Source organism: Aulonocara sp. 'chitande type north' Nkhata Bay, linkage group LG11, assembly GCF_057382095.1.
Source record: "Aulonocara sp. 'chitande type north' Nkhata Bay isolate Kocher_YH1m ecotype deep benthic linkage group LG11, A_spYH_male_GT1.1, whole genome shotgun sequence".
Lineage (NCBI taxonomy): Eukaryota > Metazoa > Chordata > Actinopteri > Cichliformes > Cichlidae > Aulonocara > Aulonocara sp. 'chitande type north' Nkhata Bay.
In genome coordinates, this window is record NC_141354.1 from 23,318,758 (window position 1) to 23,334,484 (window position 15,727).

General features: G+C 40.5%; 1 protein-coding gene and 1 long non-coding RNA gene across 3 annotated transcripts; one reads left to right on the forward strand and one right to left on the reverse strand.

The window, feature by feature from the left end:
- Window positions 1-139: 139 nt before the first annotated feature.
- On the forward strand, window positions 140-14,820 carry mtf1 (metal-regulatory transcription factor 1). Of its 2 annotated transcripts, none has more exons than XM_086311190.1 (11): window positions 140-240; window positions 1,460-1,987; window positions 5,079-5,317; window positions 6,673-6,804; window positions 7,060-7,133; window positions 8,651-8,784; window positions 9,271-9,348; window positions 9,548-9,650; window positions 9,735-10,372; window positions 10,618-10,687; window positions 11,365-14,820. In XM_086311190.1, the coding sequence occupies exons 2-11, from the start codon at window positions 1,523-1,525 to the stop codon at window positions 11,844-11,846; spliced, it is 2,415 nt and encodes an 804-aa protein (XP_086167316.1). In that variant the 5' UTR covers window positions 140-240; window positions 1,460-1,522; the 3' UTR covers window positions 11,847-14,820. The 2 variants fall into 2 exon arrangements, with proteins under 2 accessions (XP_086167316.1, XP_086167317.1); XM_086311191.1 differs by lacking the exon at window positions 140-240 and adding an exon at window positions 515-874.
- On the reverse strand, window positions 14,362-15,460 carry LOC147318959 (uncharacterized). Its single transcript, XR_015131515.1, has 4 exons — window positions 15,363-15,460; window positions 15,231-15,289; window positions 15,064-15,165; window positions 14,362-14,960 (listed from the first exon to the last, which is right to left on the reverse strand). It is a non-coding gene; the product is annotated as an uncharacterized LOC147318959 (long non-coding RNA).
- Window positions 15,461-15,727: the final 267 nt, after the last annotated feature.

Here is a 15,727-nt window from a genome sequence, read left to right on the forward strand (position 1 = left end):
TTTTCTAATGAAAATTGTATTATTTGCTAAAATAAATCAACACTAAATATAAAAGCGAAACCCCTTCCCTACAATCATCTTATGGAATTTTTTTAACATTGTTATTTAGCGTTAGTTATACATTATTTCCCATAATTCATCACGAATGGCTGCGAGCCTGTGACGTATGGCTTTCTAGGGAGGGGATAGGAAGAAAGTGGTCAACATCCAAAGCATCGGAATAAGGATTAAAATTCAGAGGTAAATTTATTTTAATGTCATTTCCTTCTAGTCGATCCACTTAAACCTCAGTTTGCCACTTTATCACCGGGTAAAATGAAACTGACCATCTTTGCAGGAACGATAAGTAATCTCCACAATAAACGTTTATCGTTAGCCCCTTAGCTTAGCGATGAGCTAAAGTGTTGCTATCCAGCGAAGCTATGAATGTGTAGAGAAATAAGTGGCAGCTGACTTACCTAGCCTAGCCTCTGGCTAACTAGTTCCCATTTAGCTTTCTGTGGCTTACGAGCTGAAGAGAAAAACACTCTAAAGATATGTAACGGCAGATGCAAAATAAGCAGCCTAAGATTAATTTACAGCAGCTAACCAGCGACGTATCAGGCTGGAGACGATGTAATCATGATATGAGATCAGATATCCACCAGAATGCTAGCATCGTAAAGCTAACAACCTCAGTACTGTGACATTAAGTTGTGAGAACGATATTGTTCAGTCAGCTAAAGGTTAACCTTGCAGCCACTGAGTGCCTATAAGGTCACGCTTATGTTTGGAAACTGCGCGGCATTGTGTGCGCAGCCATGTAAAAGTTAACTGTCACCGTCGGTTTGAAGTGACAGCTTTCATACGCAGCATTTAACGTTTTCCTTTAGAGGTAACCTGATGAATTTTGATTGATTAGAAGTCACCGAGTAGCTAGGGCTAAGCACCAGCTATCTCATGACATCTGTCACTGGAGTAAGAAAGTTCCAGATCGCGATGTGTAGCTTTAGTTTCTGTGAACAGTGTTTATGTCTCTTACTAAGTAACTACTTGCGGTGATTTCAGTCTGACGTGTTGAAGAAAAAAATTCGCTGCTTTTGACTGACACCCGCAGGTCCGCTACATTAGGGGGTGAACATGTTTAAAACGGGCATTTAATGTAGTAAAAAAAAACCTTATTCTGCCAAAAGCACACATAGCTGTGGCTCTGTCTAGTTATTTGTTGCCAAATGTTCCTGTCTGTCAGCGTGGGGCTACATAGTGACAGCTGATATAGTTTAACTGGGCAGCCCTAGTCAGATCTGCTGCTGAATCACTAAACGCTGATAAATATATTCAGTCTTTATATTGGGCTCAGCTATGAGAAACTATGAGTTTCTGCTCAACAGTGTTTGCTTTTTTCCAATTACAATTTGTAATAATTCAGCTGAGCTATACAACCTAAGAGCGTAAGTGAAGTAGCTTCTTTCTTTTTCAGGGTGAAACATTAACGTGTGAGAGTGCAGTCCTTCTTGCCAAGGAAGGAGAGGCATCAGAGACCATGAGTGAGAATGGCCCTCATACGGAGGTGCCTATGTACTTTGAGGTGGAGGTGGATCAGCTGGAGCGGGATGACGAAGAAGATGACAAGATCCACTTTGGCAAAGACAGTGACCTAATTGCTGAACCTTCGTCATCCTCTGGTCGGGTCTATGACCGCACCACGGTCCTCATTGAGCGGGACCCAATACGACTGGATGAGGAGGGAGAAGAGGAGGGTCACTGTGGAGGGGATGAAGATGGAGTCACCTTCCTAACAGAGGGAGAAGGTGATGGAGATGAGGAGGAGGGATCGCTGGCCTTTATGACAGACCCAGATGGGATGTCGCAGGGTTATGTGCACCACACAATTTCTCCTGACCAGATCCAGTTCACAATAAATCCAGGGTCCACCCCAATGCCACGCAACATCGAGGGGGCTACGCTCACCTTGCACTCTGAGTGCCCAGAGACCAAGCAGAGAGAGGTGAGCAAAAATAAGTGCATCTTGTCCAGCTGTTACAAGACATATGCTTGTTTGGTCATCAGCGGCTCCTCTGATTGGCTCTAAGGTAGTGCACATGTATGACAGATTGCAGTGATTGCTTGTCTAAGCTGTTTCAGTTATTACAACAAATTGCAGAAGAGCAGATGGTTTAAAGATTTTATGATTTTATCCTCTAATAATATAGTGATCATTTTTTTTAAATCTAGTTTGTCCTGGTGAAAAATGGTGTGCAGTTGAAAATATGTCACTGTGCTTCAAGTTCTTTTAAAGGATCTTCTCAGCAACTATGCAGAAGTTGCCATTCTGTTGCCTTCAGCAGTAACCTATCTTAATTAGCAGAGATGAGCAGCATAGTAAAACCATCTGATAGGAAGTTTGCACTTGTTAACCAGTAGGTACCTAACATAAAAGGTAGGGAGGCACATTGGGGAAAAACATGGTTCTCTTTCCTGTGTTTAATCAGTTGATTTAGATGATATATAGCCTACAGAGCCATCTTTACCACTATTATGATCCTTTCTTTTAACAGTAGTCTATAAACATCTGAGGAGCACAGTTGTGGGACATTTGTGAGAGAAATGTTGCCAGATTCTTGTCTGATACAGGATTGTAGCTCACAACAGCTGTATATTTTTAATTGATGAAAGGTCTGGACTCCGGGCAGGTCAGTTCACCACTAGGACTCTTCCACTTCAAAGCCATGCAACAGATGCAGTAGCATTGTCTTACTGAAATATTTAAGGACTTTCACAAAAAAGACATCATCTGGGTAAAGCATATGTTGCTCTAAAGCCTGTATAGACCTTTCAGCATTGTCTTTGCAGATGTGCAAGCTGTTAATTTCATAGGCTCTAATGTATGACCCACACAATCAGAGATGCAGGCTTTTGAACCGAGTGCTGATAACAAGCACGTTGGTCCCTTTCCTCTTTAGAGGTTGCAGGAAAAATGAGGATGCAACACGACCTGAACAGTTAACTGTGTTCACAGACACAGACTTCTAAAAGTGTTCCTGAGCCCATCCAATGATTTTTGGCCTTATCCCTTGCACACAGAGATTTCTGCAGATTCTCAGAATCTTTTGAGGAACAATATTCTGAAATTGTTCCACAAGTTGTAAATGTAGATTCTTTTGTAAATTGGTGAGCCCCTTCCGTAAAAGAGAGGCAGCTTACTTCTAACACTGCCTCTCTACGATCCTCTTCTTATATCCAATCATGGTATTGGCCTTTTTTTAACAGTTCATCTGATTCACTGCAAAGTGTTGAAAGCGGTTTTGTTGCCCCCATCCTAATGTTTTTATGAAATGGTAAAATGTCTGCTTAAACATTTAGTAAGTTTATTGTGTTCTATAGAAGTTACACAAAAGTTTTTGTTCATTTTACACAGCACCAAGACTTTATTGGGTTTAAAAGTTTTATAGAACAATAGAATTACACTTAAAATTGACTGCAAACTTTTCAGAGTAAAGCATTATGACTATATTGTCTTGATCATGGTATTTTCATATTTTAAAATCATATTATGTATTGAAGATTAATATACTAGTAAATTTAGATTTTGTTATCATTAGATGGGTGTGGTGCTGGAGCAAATGCCTTATTATTTCTGAATATTATTGGCAGAAACTTTGCTGCTTTTGTAGCCAGTTTTGGTTTGAAAGGTGAAGTTAAGTCAAGGTTTGATTTTATTTGTTAGCAGTGTCCGCTCAGTTTTTAACCCCTTTACCAACTGCAATAATAACAAATATCTAAAGAAAAAGATTTTGAGCAACCCTCTGAATTAAAAGACAACTATATATTTCTTGCAGCAGTATAGAAGCATACCGGGATCTTTTATTGTGTGTGTCTGTATGTGTATGACTTCAAGCCACTTCTGAGAAATGAATTTAAATTTATATTGCACAACAGTACAATATAAAGTGGTGCCACACTCTTCTGCAGGCCTGGAATCATAAATAGTCATGTGCATGCAGGTCTTTGTAATATGTTAAACAAAGCAAATATGAAATATGAATCCCCGCGGAACGCGTGCACTGGGGTGTGGATGGTTTGTCCAATATTTGTTGGCCACGCTAAGCACTCCTCTTTCATAAACCAATTTGTAATGGAGTGGTCTCTTCCACTATGCGTGTGGGAAGCTGGAGCATAAAGTGCTCCCTCGCAATGATCATATTCACAGTGTGGTAGAATCACAATGGTGTGGGAGATAAATGCAGATCTGAGCTGCCAGCTTTAGCAGGGTTCTGCTGTGGGTTTGCGTAGATATTTGCTTAACAAATGATCCCTGCCACACACTAATAACCAGACTGAATGGTTTCAGACTACCATTGCTCAGATTAGCGCTTGTCAGAAGGACCGAAAGCTAAGTCAGCTGTGTGTAACTTTCACTGTATCACAGTTGTGATACTGGGTGTCGTGGAGTTCTGCAAACACTGCAAGGTTCATGCTGAGTTTTCTCTGATGCATCTAATATTCTCACTTGCCTTGCTTTGATTTAAATTGGGCTACAATTCGTTTTTACAAGAATACTAAGAGGATTTAATTTAGTAAATGAGGTAATAGCAGCAGAGGAAGGAGAGTCTCTTGTTGAGGAGGCCAGCCACAAGTTTTCTCCTCCTGGTTTTGTGTTCAATACACTATAGAATAGAGACTGGGCTGCTTTTATTCACAGTGCCCCCAGGATATTTGTGTGAGAGCAGAGCAGGAGACTGCCCCACTGCAATGGACATCGGTGCTGTGAAAGAGAATTGAGGGTTAGTCATCACTGATGTCCTTAATGCTCACCCGCTTTGTGTACTGATGGGAGGTTGAGTCATTAAGTTCAAATCCTATCCAAAAGGCCACCCTGAGTCAGACTGTCACCTCATTCAATGGCAGGGCAGGTTATTATTATTTCTGAGCTGGATTTACTAATTTCTCCCTGTCTTGTTGAAATGGTGTTGTTAAATAAAGTTAAAACGCAGATTAACAGATTTTTTTAAAGAGATTTGATGCAATCCTTTTCTTAGCACCAGCATTATTTCACTATGTTTTAATTCCACTTACCATGTTTATTCTCTCACTTTCAGGTAAAGCGGTACCAGTGCATGTTCGAAGGCTGCACAAGGACGTACAGCACAGCAGGAAACTTGCGGACACACCAGAAAACGCATCGGGGCGAGTACACATTTGTGTGTAATCAGCAAGGCTGTGGAAAGGCCTTTCTCACCTCTTACAGCCTTAAGATCCACGTCCGTGTTCACACCAAGGAGAAGCCATTCGAGTGTGACGTACAGGGCTGTGAAAAGGCGTTCAACACGTTGTACAGGTGAGCCTTTTTTGTTGTCTTTCATGTCGCTGTCTTTACATTGCTGTGGAAACTTGAAGTTTATATGAAGTCACCTTTATCATCACTGTAGGTTCCATTTCAGTTTTGTTAGACTTGATCAAAAGTAGGTTAAGATAATTAGACCTAAGTGTTGGGGGCAGTACACAAAGCGTGATGCAGTAGATGTTTTGACACCAAAAAATGACTCAAGCGACTCGGGACTTGATTAAAAGAGGAACATATTTCAGTCATTCCGTCAGGTCTCTTGTTTGACCACAAGATATATCAGATGTACAAATCAAAGGGCATCCAAGTATCCAGTTTGCACTGTTTCAGTAGCAATGTCATGTGTCTGTGGCTTGATGCTGCTGTGCCATCATCGTAAGCTACACAGGGCTTAGAGCTGTTGAGATTCCTGATCTAACTTTACATTGTAGATCACATTAGTGGTTCGTCATGGTTTGCTTCGCATAATCAATCTTTGCAGCAAAATAAAACTGGTCTTCCTCATTCACTGAAACGCCATGCGTTTCTTGGAAAAGATAAGAAGTATGATTTAAAAAAAAGCACCAAAACTTAACAGAAAATAGAATTAACAGAGCACTGCTTTCCTTTTTACGTTGTGCTACATTCTTGGTTATTAAGACATGTTTGCAGACAAGTAAGCGTTTATTCACCATTTACCTGATCTTAGTGCATCTCCTCGAACAAAAAAATCTTTCGTTCCATTTATTGTATCAGCACGATGGATGCCAAAAACACTCAAAGTATTCTCTCTCTTTCCCTCCAACGTTTACCCAAAAATATGTGTTTATTAGACACTTAATTTTCGTGATTTGTTCTTGGATAAAATCTCTTGCACTGAATCCAAAGTATTTCCAAACAACTGATGATGATCCACTTTAAGGGACAAGCTCTTCATGTTCTCCTGTGCCAGACATTTTTTGATTTTTGCTGTATATCTGGTCTTTTGATGTGGTGTTACTCGTCCAGATCAGTCCAGCACTGCACGCTGTGTTGTCCAGGGCACAGCTGTGATTGACTGATGCAGGCACGTGGTCAGGTGCTGTTTTTTTTAGGAAGGGCTTGGTTTGCTTTTGCTTTCCATTCAGTTTGCAGAGCATGCATTTTTAGTATCACTAGACCATGTTCATTTAAATGTGAGAAGCCAAAAATCGTGATTGAGTTTAAAATTCTATTAATAGCCCCATTTCCCGTCTGACTCATCTCTTTCTTTTTTTTTGAAAGATTTTTTTAAATGAAATGATAGCACATGCTGCTGAATGCCACTGCGTTTACTTTGTCCCGCTCATATTTTCCCATTGTGGTTTAATGAAACACTATTTTCTCTGCAGGCTAAAAGCACACCAGAGACTTCACACAGGCAAGACTTTCAACTGTGAATCAGAGGGATGCACAAAGTACTTTACCACCCTCAGTGACCTGAGGAAGCACATTCGCACACACACTGGGGAGAAGCCATTCCGGTGAGCATTTCCTTTTTCACAGCAGGTTTAATTTTCTCCCAGTTAAGGTGAAGGAACTGCTGTACAAAACTTTAAGGGTATTTAAATTTTACTTATCCATGTCAACTATCCATTTTTCTTCATATAACGACACAGGGGGGCAATGGGTCATGACTTTAATCTAGAAGGATGATGAAATCCAGCCTTGAATGTTTTTCACTTTGTTTACATTTGATCTCACACTGTTTTTTTGTTTTTTTATGTTTTTGCTTTCAGGTGTGATCATGATGGTTGTGGAAAAGCCTTTGCTGCAAGTCATCACCTAAAAACACATGTACGGACTCACACAGGTATACAGTGTTCTGGTTCACCTCAATTATCTAGGGAAGCTTCAACAAAGATGTATTTATTTAGCTCTTTGCTCTAATGATTGCATGCTTGTTTAGGGCAGGTGAACACCTTTCCTACATGCCAGCTGTCAAACACACAGACAAATACTAGCTTCCCATGTATTTGGTGGGGTTTTTTCCCCTTATATATCAATATAGTAGATCATGTTCAGCTGAACAAGGAATGACTTGAACTGGCTTATGCTTTGTGTTGTTGAAAAAGAAACAATTACATGTACAAGAACAAGCTGTATCAGGATATTAAAATCCAGCTACAGGATTCATTGTACTGTGTCCATTTGGCTGGATTTTGCATATTCAGACTGAGGAAAAAACAAAAGCATGTAGCTTAACAGTGATGACACTGCATAGGTAGAATACTGATTGGGTAATTTACCATTACCCAATCAGTAGCCACATAAAGTGCTATTTAAGTACCAATGTAACACTTTGTAAAGGGTGTGGAGAGGAAGTACTTCTACTGTTTGCTAATTGGCTGAAAAGGGGACTTTACTGGAAACAAGAGAACCACAAAAAAAAAAAAATATCGAAGATCAAAAATACACCATGAAAAGCACAGACATTTCTTCTGTACTTGGTTTCACTTCAGCTATTCGTATGTTATAACTTCATGCCTGGCTGATGCACCAACAGCAGCACAAGCAAGAATAGCCCACAGATTTTTATCACAGACTTTGTACACTGCGTCCATCTAAAAACAGAGCTCTCTGCAGAGAGACGGGCCACCCCGACTACGAAGGTGCTCGCCCTGCTGGCCCATCAATTCTGCTTAACTGACCACTCAAAGCACTTTTAACTATAAGCTTCCTTCACCCAGTCACATACAAGAGCTTTATTCTATACCTAACCTACACCTTTTCTAATCATCACACACACCATATCTTACCCAAGGACACTTTAGAATGAAGCTAGGGAGCAAACCACTAACCTTCCCCTTGAAAGACGCCCCCTACTACCTCCTGAGCCACAGTTGCCTCAAGGTTGAAAACAGGACAGTTTTCATTATTTTTAACGTTTGGTTTTGCTTTACTACAAACAGTTTTGTATGTTTTGACTTCTGTTGTCTCTGCAGCGACTTAGCTTAAGAACCAAGAATTCTGCGAACACAAAGAAGACTAGCTCATATTAAGAGTTGTTTCACATATTTCTAACACTGCCCCCTGGTGACAGTACATAGCTATAGCGTGTGTAAGTCTGCAACGCTAGAGTAAGAGCAGGAAACAGCCATGCTGGTCCCTTGAAAATTTTATATTATTGTGACAAGAGTAAAGCTGACTTTTTAAAACCCATACGGCTGCATTTTTTTGTCACTGAAAAGTCATCATTTTATTAATAAAGCTGCAACTTTGAATTAGGTTACTTTTTCCTGCCAGGAAAGATCTAAATAGTAAAGAATAATAAATAAACGAATCAGTCTCAGTCTGTATTTTCTGCCTTTGTCTCTGCTCATTCTGTAGGGGAGAAGCCATTCAACTGTCCTAGTGATGGCTGTGAGAAGACTTTTAGCAGCCAGTACAGCTTGAAGAGTCACATTCGGGGCCACGACAAAGGACAGTCCTTCAGCGTCTCTCTCACCCATCCACTCTCTGAAGTGAGTCACAGCACAGCGTCTTGTCAGAGTGTGGGCACACTTGGCACAGTTATCGTGTTCTCCATGGACAGCCTCAGGGCTACATAACACTGTGCTCCTCGTGCCATTTACTGTATGCTGTGTTCTGAAGTAAAGTGCTCTTTTGTTGCTTTTCACATAATAAACAGTTGTGTTATAACATCTCATATCACAGGTATTACTACATGGTACATTGACTTTCTACAGAGCATGTCACCATAAAAGTAAAGTATTTAACTTTTCCACTTGTGCAGTGGCCTGTGTTTTTAATGGCAAATGTTTATAGACCAAGTAGATTACATTGTTCTTTCTTTAAAGGAATAGTTGTTAATTATGTCATTATGTAATGGACTACCTTGTATGGTAAAGCCTAGATTTTTACCTATTTTTTACAGTAGCTTTCATTTCCACGACTCAGCACTTGGGGTGGCTACTTTAATCAGGGACCTTTCGATCTCTTAATTGCAGGATGCAAATCACTCGCTGTGCCTCAGTGACTTGAGCCTCATCTCTACAGACTCAGAACTACGAGAGAACATCCATAATGTGAGTTTGAACTTTATTTCACCTTTGTCAAACAGACTGTATTGACACAGTAGAGGAGCTGTCAGGATGATCAGTGAGATGTCAGTTAAAAGATATTTTCAGTCTTCAGTTTTTATATTCACTGTATTAAAATGTCAAGGTTAAAAGTGCACTGAGTGCACTTTTTTAAAGGCTTTTGTTCATTTAAATTTTATTGCAGGCTCAAAATTTGGACCTCAACAATGCCACCCCTGTGAAAATCTTTGAGCTTATGTTCCAGAGTCCTGAAAATAGCATCAGCCAAGATGATGCTCATCCCAGCGGTAAGAATATTTCATTTAAAAATCGACCTGTTTGGGTTTTCTTAAAGTTCTTGTTCTGAGAAGTTTTTTTTCCCCCTTGACCAGAGAACCTTGCTGAGCCCTTCGGCTTGGACACTCCCACCCAACCGGGAGTGACAGAAGCCTCCTCTCTCATCTCTTTCTCTGTCAATCCTACCTCCTCATCTTCTTGTTCACAAAACGCTGCAGTCATGGAGGCTTCTTCCCAGCTCAATCAGAGCTCTTCCTCCCAGACCTCCACCCCTGCCTCCATCACTGCAAATGTTAGCACAACACAGCCTCCTGCTTTCATGCAGCAGATCTCAGACGTGCCACAGGCTTCTGTCCAGCCACAAAACCACGTCACCCCCCAGCAATATGTGGCACTGCCACCAACATTTCTACAGCAAGATAGTACTACCCAGACCACTCCACTACCACCACCCATTGCTACGCCTGCTCCTGCCCCTGCACTGACTGCCACAGCACCAGGTCCTGCTGTTGTTGCAGCTACCACAACAGATGCTCCAGCACCTGTGGCTCAACCTGTGCCTTTGGCCAATAATCCTGGTCCAAACTCTGGCCCTGGTCTGGCAACCACCCCTGCCACTATCACCATAGCACCCACACAGAACCTGCTGCAGCCCAGCTTGGTCATGTCTGACCAGAATCTCCAATGGATCCTTAGCAGTGCCACCAACAGCCAGCAGAACCCAGAGCAAGCAGTGAGTAATGATCCCACACAGAATCTGTTCTCCTCTTCATCTTGTTCACAAGAAAACAAGGTAGCACAAACAAACTATGAAACATTAGGGAAAGTATGGCTTTTAATTCATACACAGTCCATCCCTTTTTGATACAGTCTAAAAAAAAAAAAAACCCCAAAAAAAAGAACATGGTGTAATCATCTTGAGGATACTGATATTTATTGTTAACCCTTTTGAACTTTGGTGTTTTTGTTTATTCACAGCCACATCAAGGAGCTCCAAAAGTGGAAAAGGTTTTCTTCACTACAGCCATACCAGTGGGAGGTAATGCTGGTAAGCCACCGTGAAACCAATCTTGTGCTGTTGACATTGGCCAAAGACTAAGGAAATCATACATTTGTTTTGCCACTAAAATACTTGGGTTAATGATGATTAGTTAAATAGTATGCAATAGTTACTAGGAAAAGTATTTGGTAATACAAACGCGAAGTTTGAGGAAGGAAATGGCAATCTCAGGCTGAGGCTTGATAGTAACCATCTTTCATTTTTGCTAAATCTTTTTTCCACCTAATTAAATGTAACATTTATGAAATGGGGAGGAAAAAAGTAAGATTCCCTGAACTCTTTTTTTTTTTTTTTCTTATTAAGAATTCCCCAAATATATTAATATAAATTGACCAGAAACAGAAAATGGGGGGGGGGGGGGGGGGGGGGGGGCTCTAATTAGCAAGTTGAAGTCAAAGATTTTTGATTTGTTAGTGATTGCTGGTGAATTTACAGCTCTTATGGTCCTTAAAAGAACCACTGCCAGGTCTACCAGATGATGGTGTTTTCATCAACGTTTACAGTTCATGTTGCTGATAGGAACATGTGGTCACCTAATCTATTGTAATGTTTCCATCTGTAAATATTGACAGGGTACAATCAGACAGCCTACTTTTGCAGACACCACTGTGGTTTTGACTAATTTCTTTGCATTGGCCTAATCAAACGTAATGTTTCTGTTGTAGGTAACTCAGTCCAGCAGATCGGCCTCAGCCTGCCAGTCATCATCATCAAACAGGAGGAATCCTGCCAGTGTCAGTGTGCCTGCAGGGACTCTGCTAAAGACAAGAGTGCAAAGAGTGCCTCCTCCATCGTTTCAGCCCCATCACAGCAGCAGCCACCAGAGCCCCCTCCCCCGCCACTATCAGAGCCTCAGCACCATTCAGCAACTTCATCTTCCTCATGCTGCCCCCCCAAGTCTTCCTCCAAGGTGGGTGAGGTGACACTGGAGGCCCCCTCTTCTTCTTCTTCTTCTTCCTCCTCCACAGCTCAGACTTTCTCCACAATAGTGAGCGGCACTGCCGCCAACCCACCCTCATCTGACGGGTTAGCCAGTATGGATGTCTCAGACTTCCTGTCCCTGCAGAGCCCTGAGACAGCCGCCAACATTGAGGCTCTGCTGCTGGTCGCAGATGACTTCAGCATGGCTACTGATGGCAATCCTTAAAAGAGCTGCCTTTGGAGTCTGGCACCACATGTTTGTCTGTTGCACCCACTCGCCCACAAGCGTCGATTCCACCCACACCTCGAGTCACTCTCCGAAGTTATGCCTCTTCTTTCACCCTATATAGCGTGTGCATTGAAACCCCCCCAGTACCTGCAGTGCATTCTGCTTTGTATGGCACTGGGACAGGTATGGTATATATACAAAGTATGTGTAACTTTTCTGTTGAGTCTCATTGCAGTAGTTGAGTTTTAGCAACTTAAACGCTAATTAATGCAGGGAAAAGGCAGTAGATCCTTTGTTGAAAAGATAAACTCTTTATAATAATCCTCACTCTGAATTGATTGAAATGACCAAGTGTTGTCCAAGCACTGATAATTTAGAGTTTCATTGTCCTGGCTTGAAGGTCACACACCTTAGCAGGAAAACAAAACTCGTCTGTCCTTGTACTGTATCCTCGTACTGTACTACAGGTCCTAACAAATTCTTTAGGCTGGTATGCAAATAACCATAATGCACTGTATATGAGAGGATTTTGCTACAATTTTAATCAAGCATTGCTCCCAGCAAAAATTTAAAGAGCTTGGTCACACAGCTTCCCACGTGGCTGTCTTGTAATATGAAGTGATTTCCTCAGTATTTTGTTTGTTTTCTATGAAGACTAGTGCGGTCCAGATAATGTGATGATTCTTTTTTACTTTTTTTGAGAACCTGTGATCAGATCTGCCTGTCTCTTTAAGCGACATAACGTCAATAAGTTGCCTATAACTTAAACTAACTTAAAATTGTATATGTTAATTTATTTAAATGCCTGATTCTTTCAATATAATGATACTATCATCTTTGAGATAGCAGAAATAATCTATTAATTTATTCCAATCACATGTTTTTTTTAAGTTGAGCTGCTTTTTTGTTACTGAATTGTTTTACCTTCATAAGAACGTAAGTATTGTAAAAACGAGGCACGTGTAGTAGACTGCACAGTCAAGCAAAATATCCTCTAGGATCTGCTTGTTTGCAAAAACTTGCCCACAACTAAACTATAAGGAACTACTGTCAACATCCCATCTTCTTTAGGGTTGTGACCCTCTCAGGGATGCATCAAGTCATAACTGTTCCTGGTTCCCACAATTTTCTCAGACATGCATTTTCCTTGCCGGACGGCCCACACTCGCAGTAGCCCTACGTTTTTGCTGCACTCTTCCCTGTTTATTGCACACTAACTTGTAAAGTTGGTTCTGCATATCGGTTAGGCTGATTTGCGGCACCACTACAGAGTTTTTGTATAAACCTGCTGTAAAGTAGCATTTAAAAGATGGTGTCCTGGTGACAATGTAAATATGGTACATTTTAGTGTAAACATCTTTGAAAAACTTGTAGATTATTCTAGAATTTGTATTTTTGTATAGACTTTTGAATTGCTAACTCTGAGTTTGAACCTAATGTATACTCTGTTCATTCTTCTCCCCGTCACGTTTATGCAGAAGATGTTTTTGCTGTGTTTTAGTTGAATAGTTATACAAGCCGCTGGGTTTCTGTATAGTCCACATTGTAAGAAAATATATGTAATGCATAGCCTCTGGCTCAGAGTATAATTTAACAGTATTGTTTCGCATGGGACACAATGCAATGATGATAGAGTAAAGGCATTATGCCCTGTAAATGACAGTAGAGCTTCTTGGCCTTACAACATTAATTGTTCTGTAAGCCTCCTTGCCTTGATAGCCTCTGCTTTAGTAATCAGCTTGTTGACACTGTTTTCACATTCACCGACTCTCAGGCAGCCATTCCAGCAGCAGATCACACCAAGGCAAAAGCATGGAGATTTTCCAGTTGTGATATTGGGAAAGTCGAATGGGCTTTACCAATATAATACTATAATATTTCAGCATTGACTTAAAAAAAGAAATTAAACTCAGCTATATAACAGATGCAGACATTATGATTCTGCTTTTAATTTCCAATTTGCAGAATCAATCTTTAAAAAAATAAAAATAAAAAAAAAAGTAAAGTTTTAATCTGGCTCCTCTGGTGTGATTTAGGAAATTTATAGGAGCCACAAGGCAAATTTCCTCCCATAATACAATATTAATTAGATGTCTGGAGCATCCAAATCTGACATTGACTCCAGTGGATATTAAAATAATTCCCACAAAGAAAAAAAAAAATACCACCGGGAGTCGTACCTATTCACCATTATACATTTTCATACAGATCATTGGTGAACCCAACTATGCAATTTTAAGTGTGGTATTTACAAGTTCAGTTACCGACTCAAAGATTAAATGGTTACTTATGCCTCCCATTAAGTAATATTTGCTGCAATATAGCTTTGAGCTACAGTGCTCCTGTATATTTTGCATTGAATGGTGTGAATCTGGACTGTAGTGAATCCATGAAGTACTGTTTCACAGCCACCCTATGGCCTCTGTAATTGGTTTAATATCAGCTTGATTTGCATGTTTAAGTATTTGGCAGTTTTGTTATTTTAATCAGATATTTTCCATTTTAAGCTTAAATATGTTTAGAATTCCATCCAGTTTCATCATTTCGCACGCTTCAGTTTAACATGTGAATTATTGGTTTCTTTCATTAAACAGAGAAATTTTGCCTTTGTCGGCCAAGTTCACGTGGCTAATATTTACATCAGTCTGTAGTGTCAGCAAATCAATTGTGGCGACATTTGTTTGGAAGCAGATTGTTCACAAGTGTAGATTCTTTGGAATTTCTGCCATCAACATTTTCCACCAAACAGGCTATATTTTCCAGGAAGAGCTGGGGCAGGGAGAAAGAGGAAAACGACATGCTTCCAAAGGAATGTCTTGACACCCAAAGAGTGAGGAAATGTTAAGAATTTGTATTTTTTTAAAGAATGTATAATGTGAAACTGTTTGCTTATGCGTTTCATATAAATATGAGTAACTTTCTGAATTGAGAGCAATATAATACTAATAAAACCTTATCCTTGTCACTGAAATGTTTGCTTGGTGAAGCATTTTGTGTTACTTTAATAGAATTCATTCATTTAGTTAGATAGATAGCAATCAGCAGGTGGGAGGGGTCTTCCTCTTCTCTTCATTTCTGGAGTGGTGCGGACACATCCTGGGGGGATTTCCTCTGTAACATTTAACCAGTATCATTTAAAAAAAAAAAAAAAACAAAACAAAACAAAAAAAAACAACCATTTGTAGTAGAATTCAGAGACCAGAAGAAAACTCACTTTTAGGGCATGACGCAAGTCCTTCAAGTCATTCTCGATCTTTTTGCACAGGGCTATTTTTTCAGACAGGCCCAACAGTCTGTCCTCGATGTCCTGTAGAGCCTGCGGAGGACGTGTTGGTTAAAATGCCTAGCACCATCAGGCTAAAATGTCATGCTGTGACTCACCTGTCTAGTCTCGGAGCCTGCCTCATCAACGCGCCCAGACGGCAAATCCTCTGCGCAACCTGCAAGTGTTCAAAACATACCTGGACAAACCCGCTGATAACATGAAAGCTGGAGGGCAGCAGGCGACCTTACCAGTTTCCGAGGCCATGAGCAAATACACATTTGTCTTGCAAGCTCAGCGTGTTTCATAGAGGAAGGGCATTCGGTGTTTTTAAGCAGGTGTGCTCATGTGATTTATATTTTACTAATTAGTGAATGACGAGGGAAAGAACTGCCCAGGCCACTCTGGACATATGTTTCTACCACTGGGGGAGGACAAAAAAGGCACCAATAAGTGAAAGGGTATATTTCGGGGTATAGTTTCCCATTTTTGACTTAACTACTCAAAGTTCTGAGAAATTCACTTGAAGTTAATAATCTGTTTGGGGTTTTTGTTGTTTTTTTCCCCTATAAATAGCAAAAAAAAAAAAAGACAGGTTTGTTTTTTCCCAGTGAAA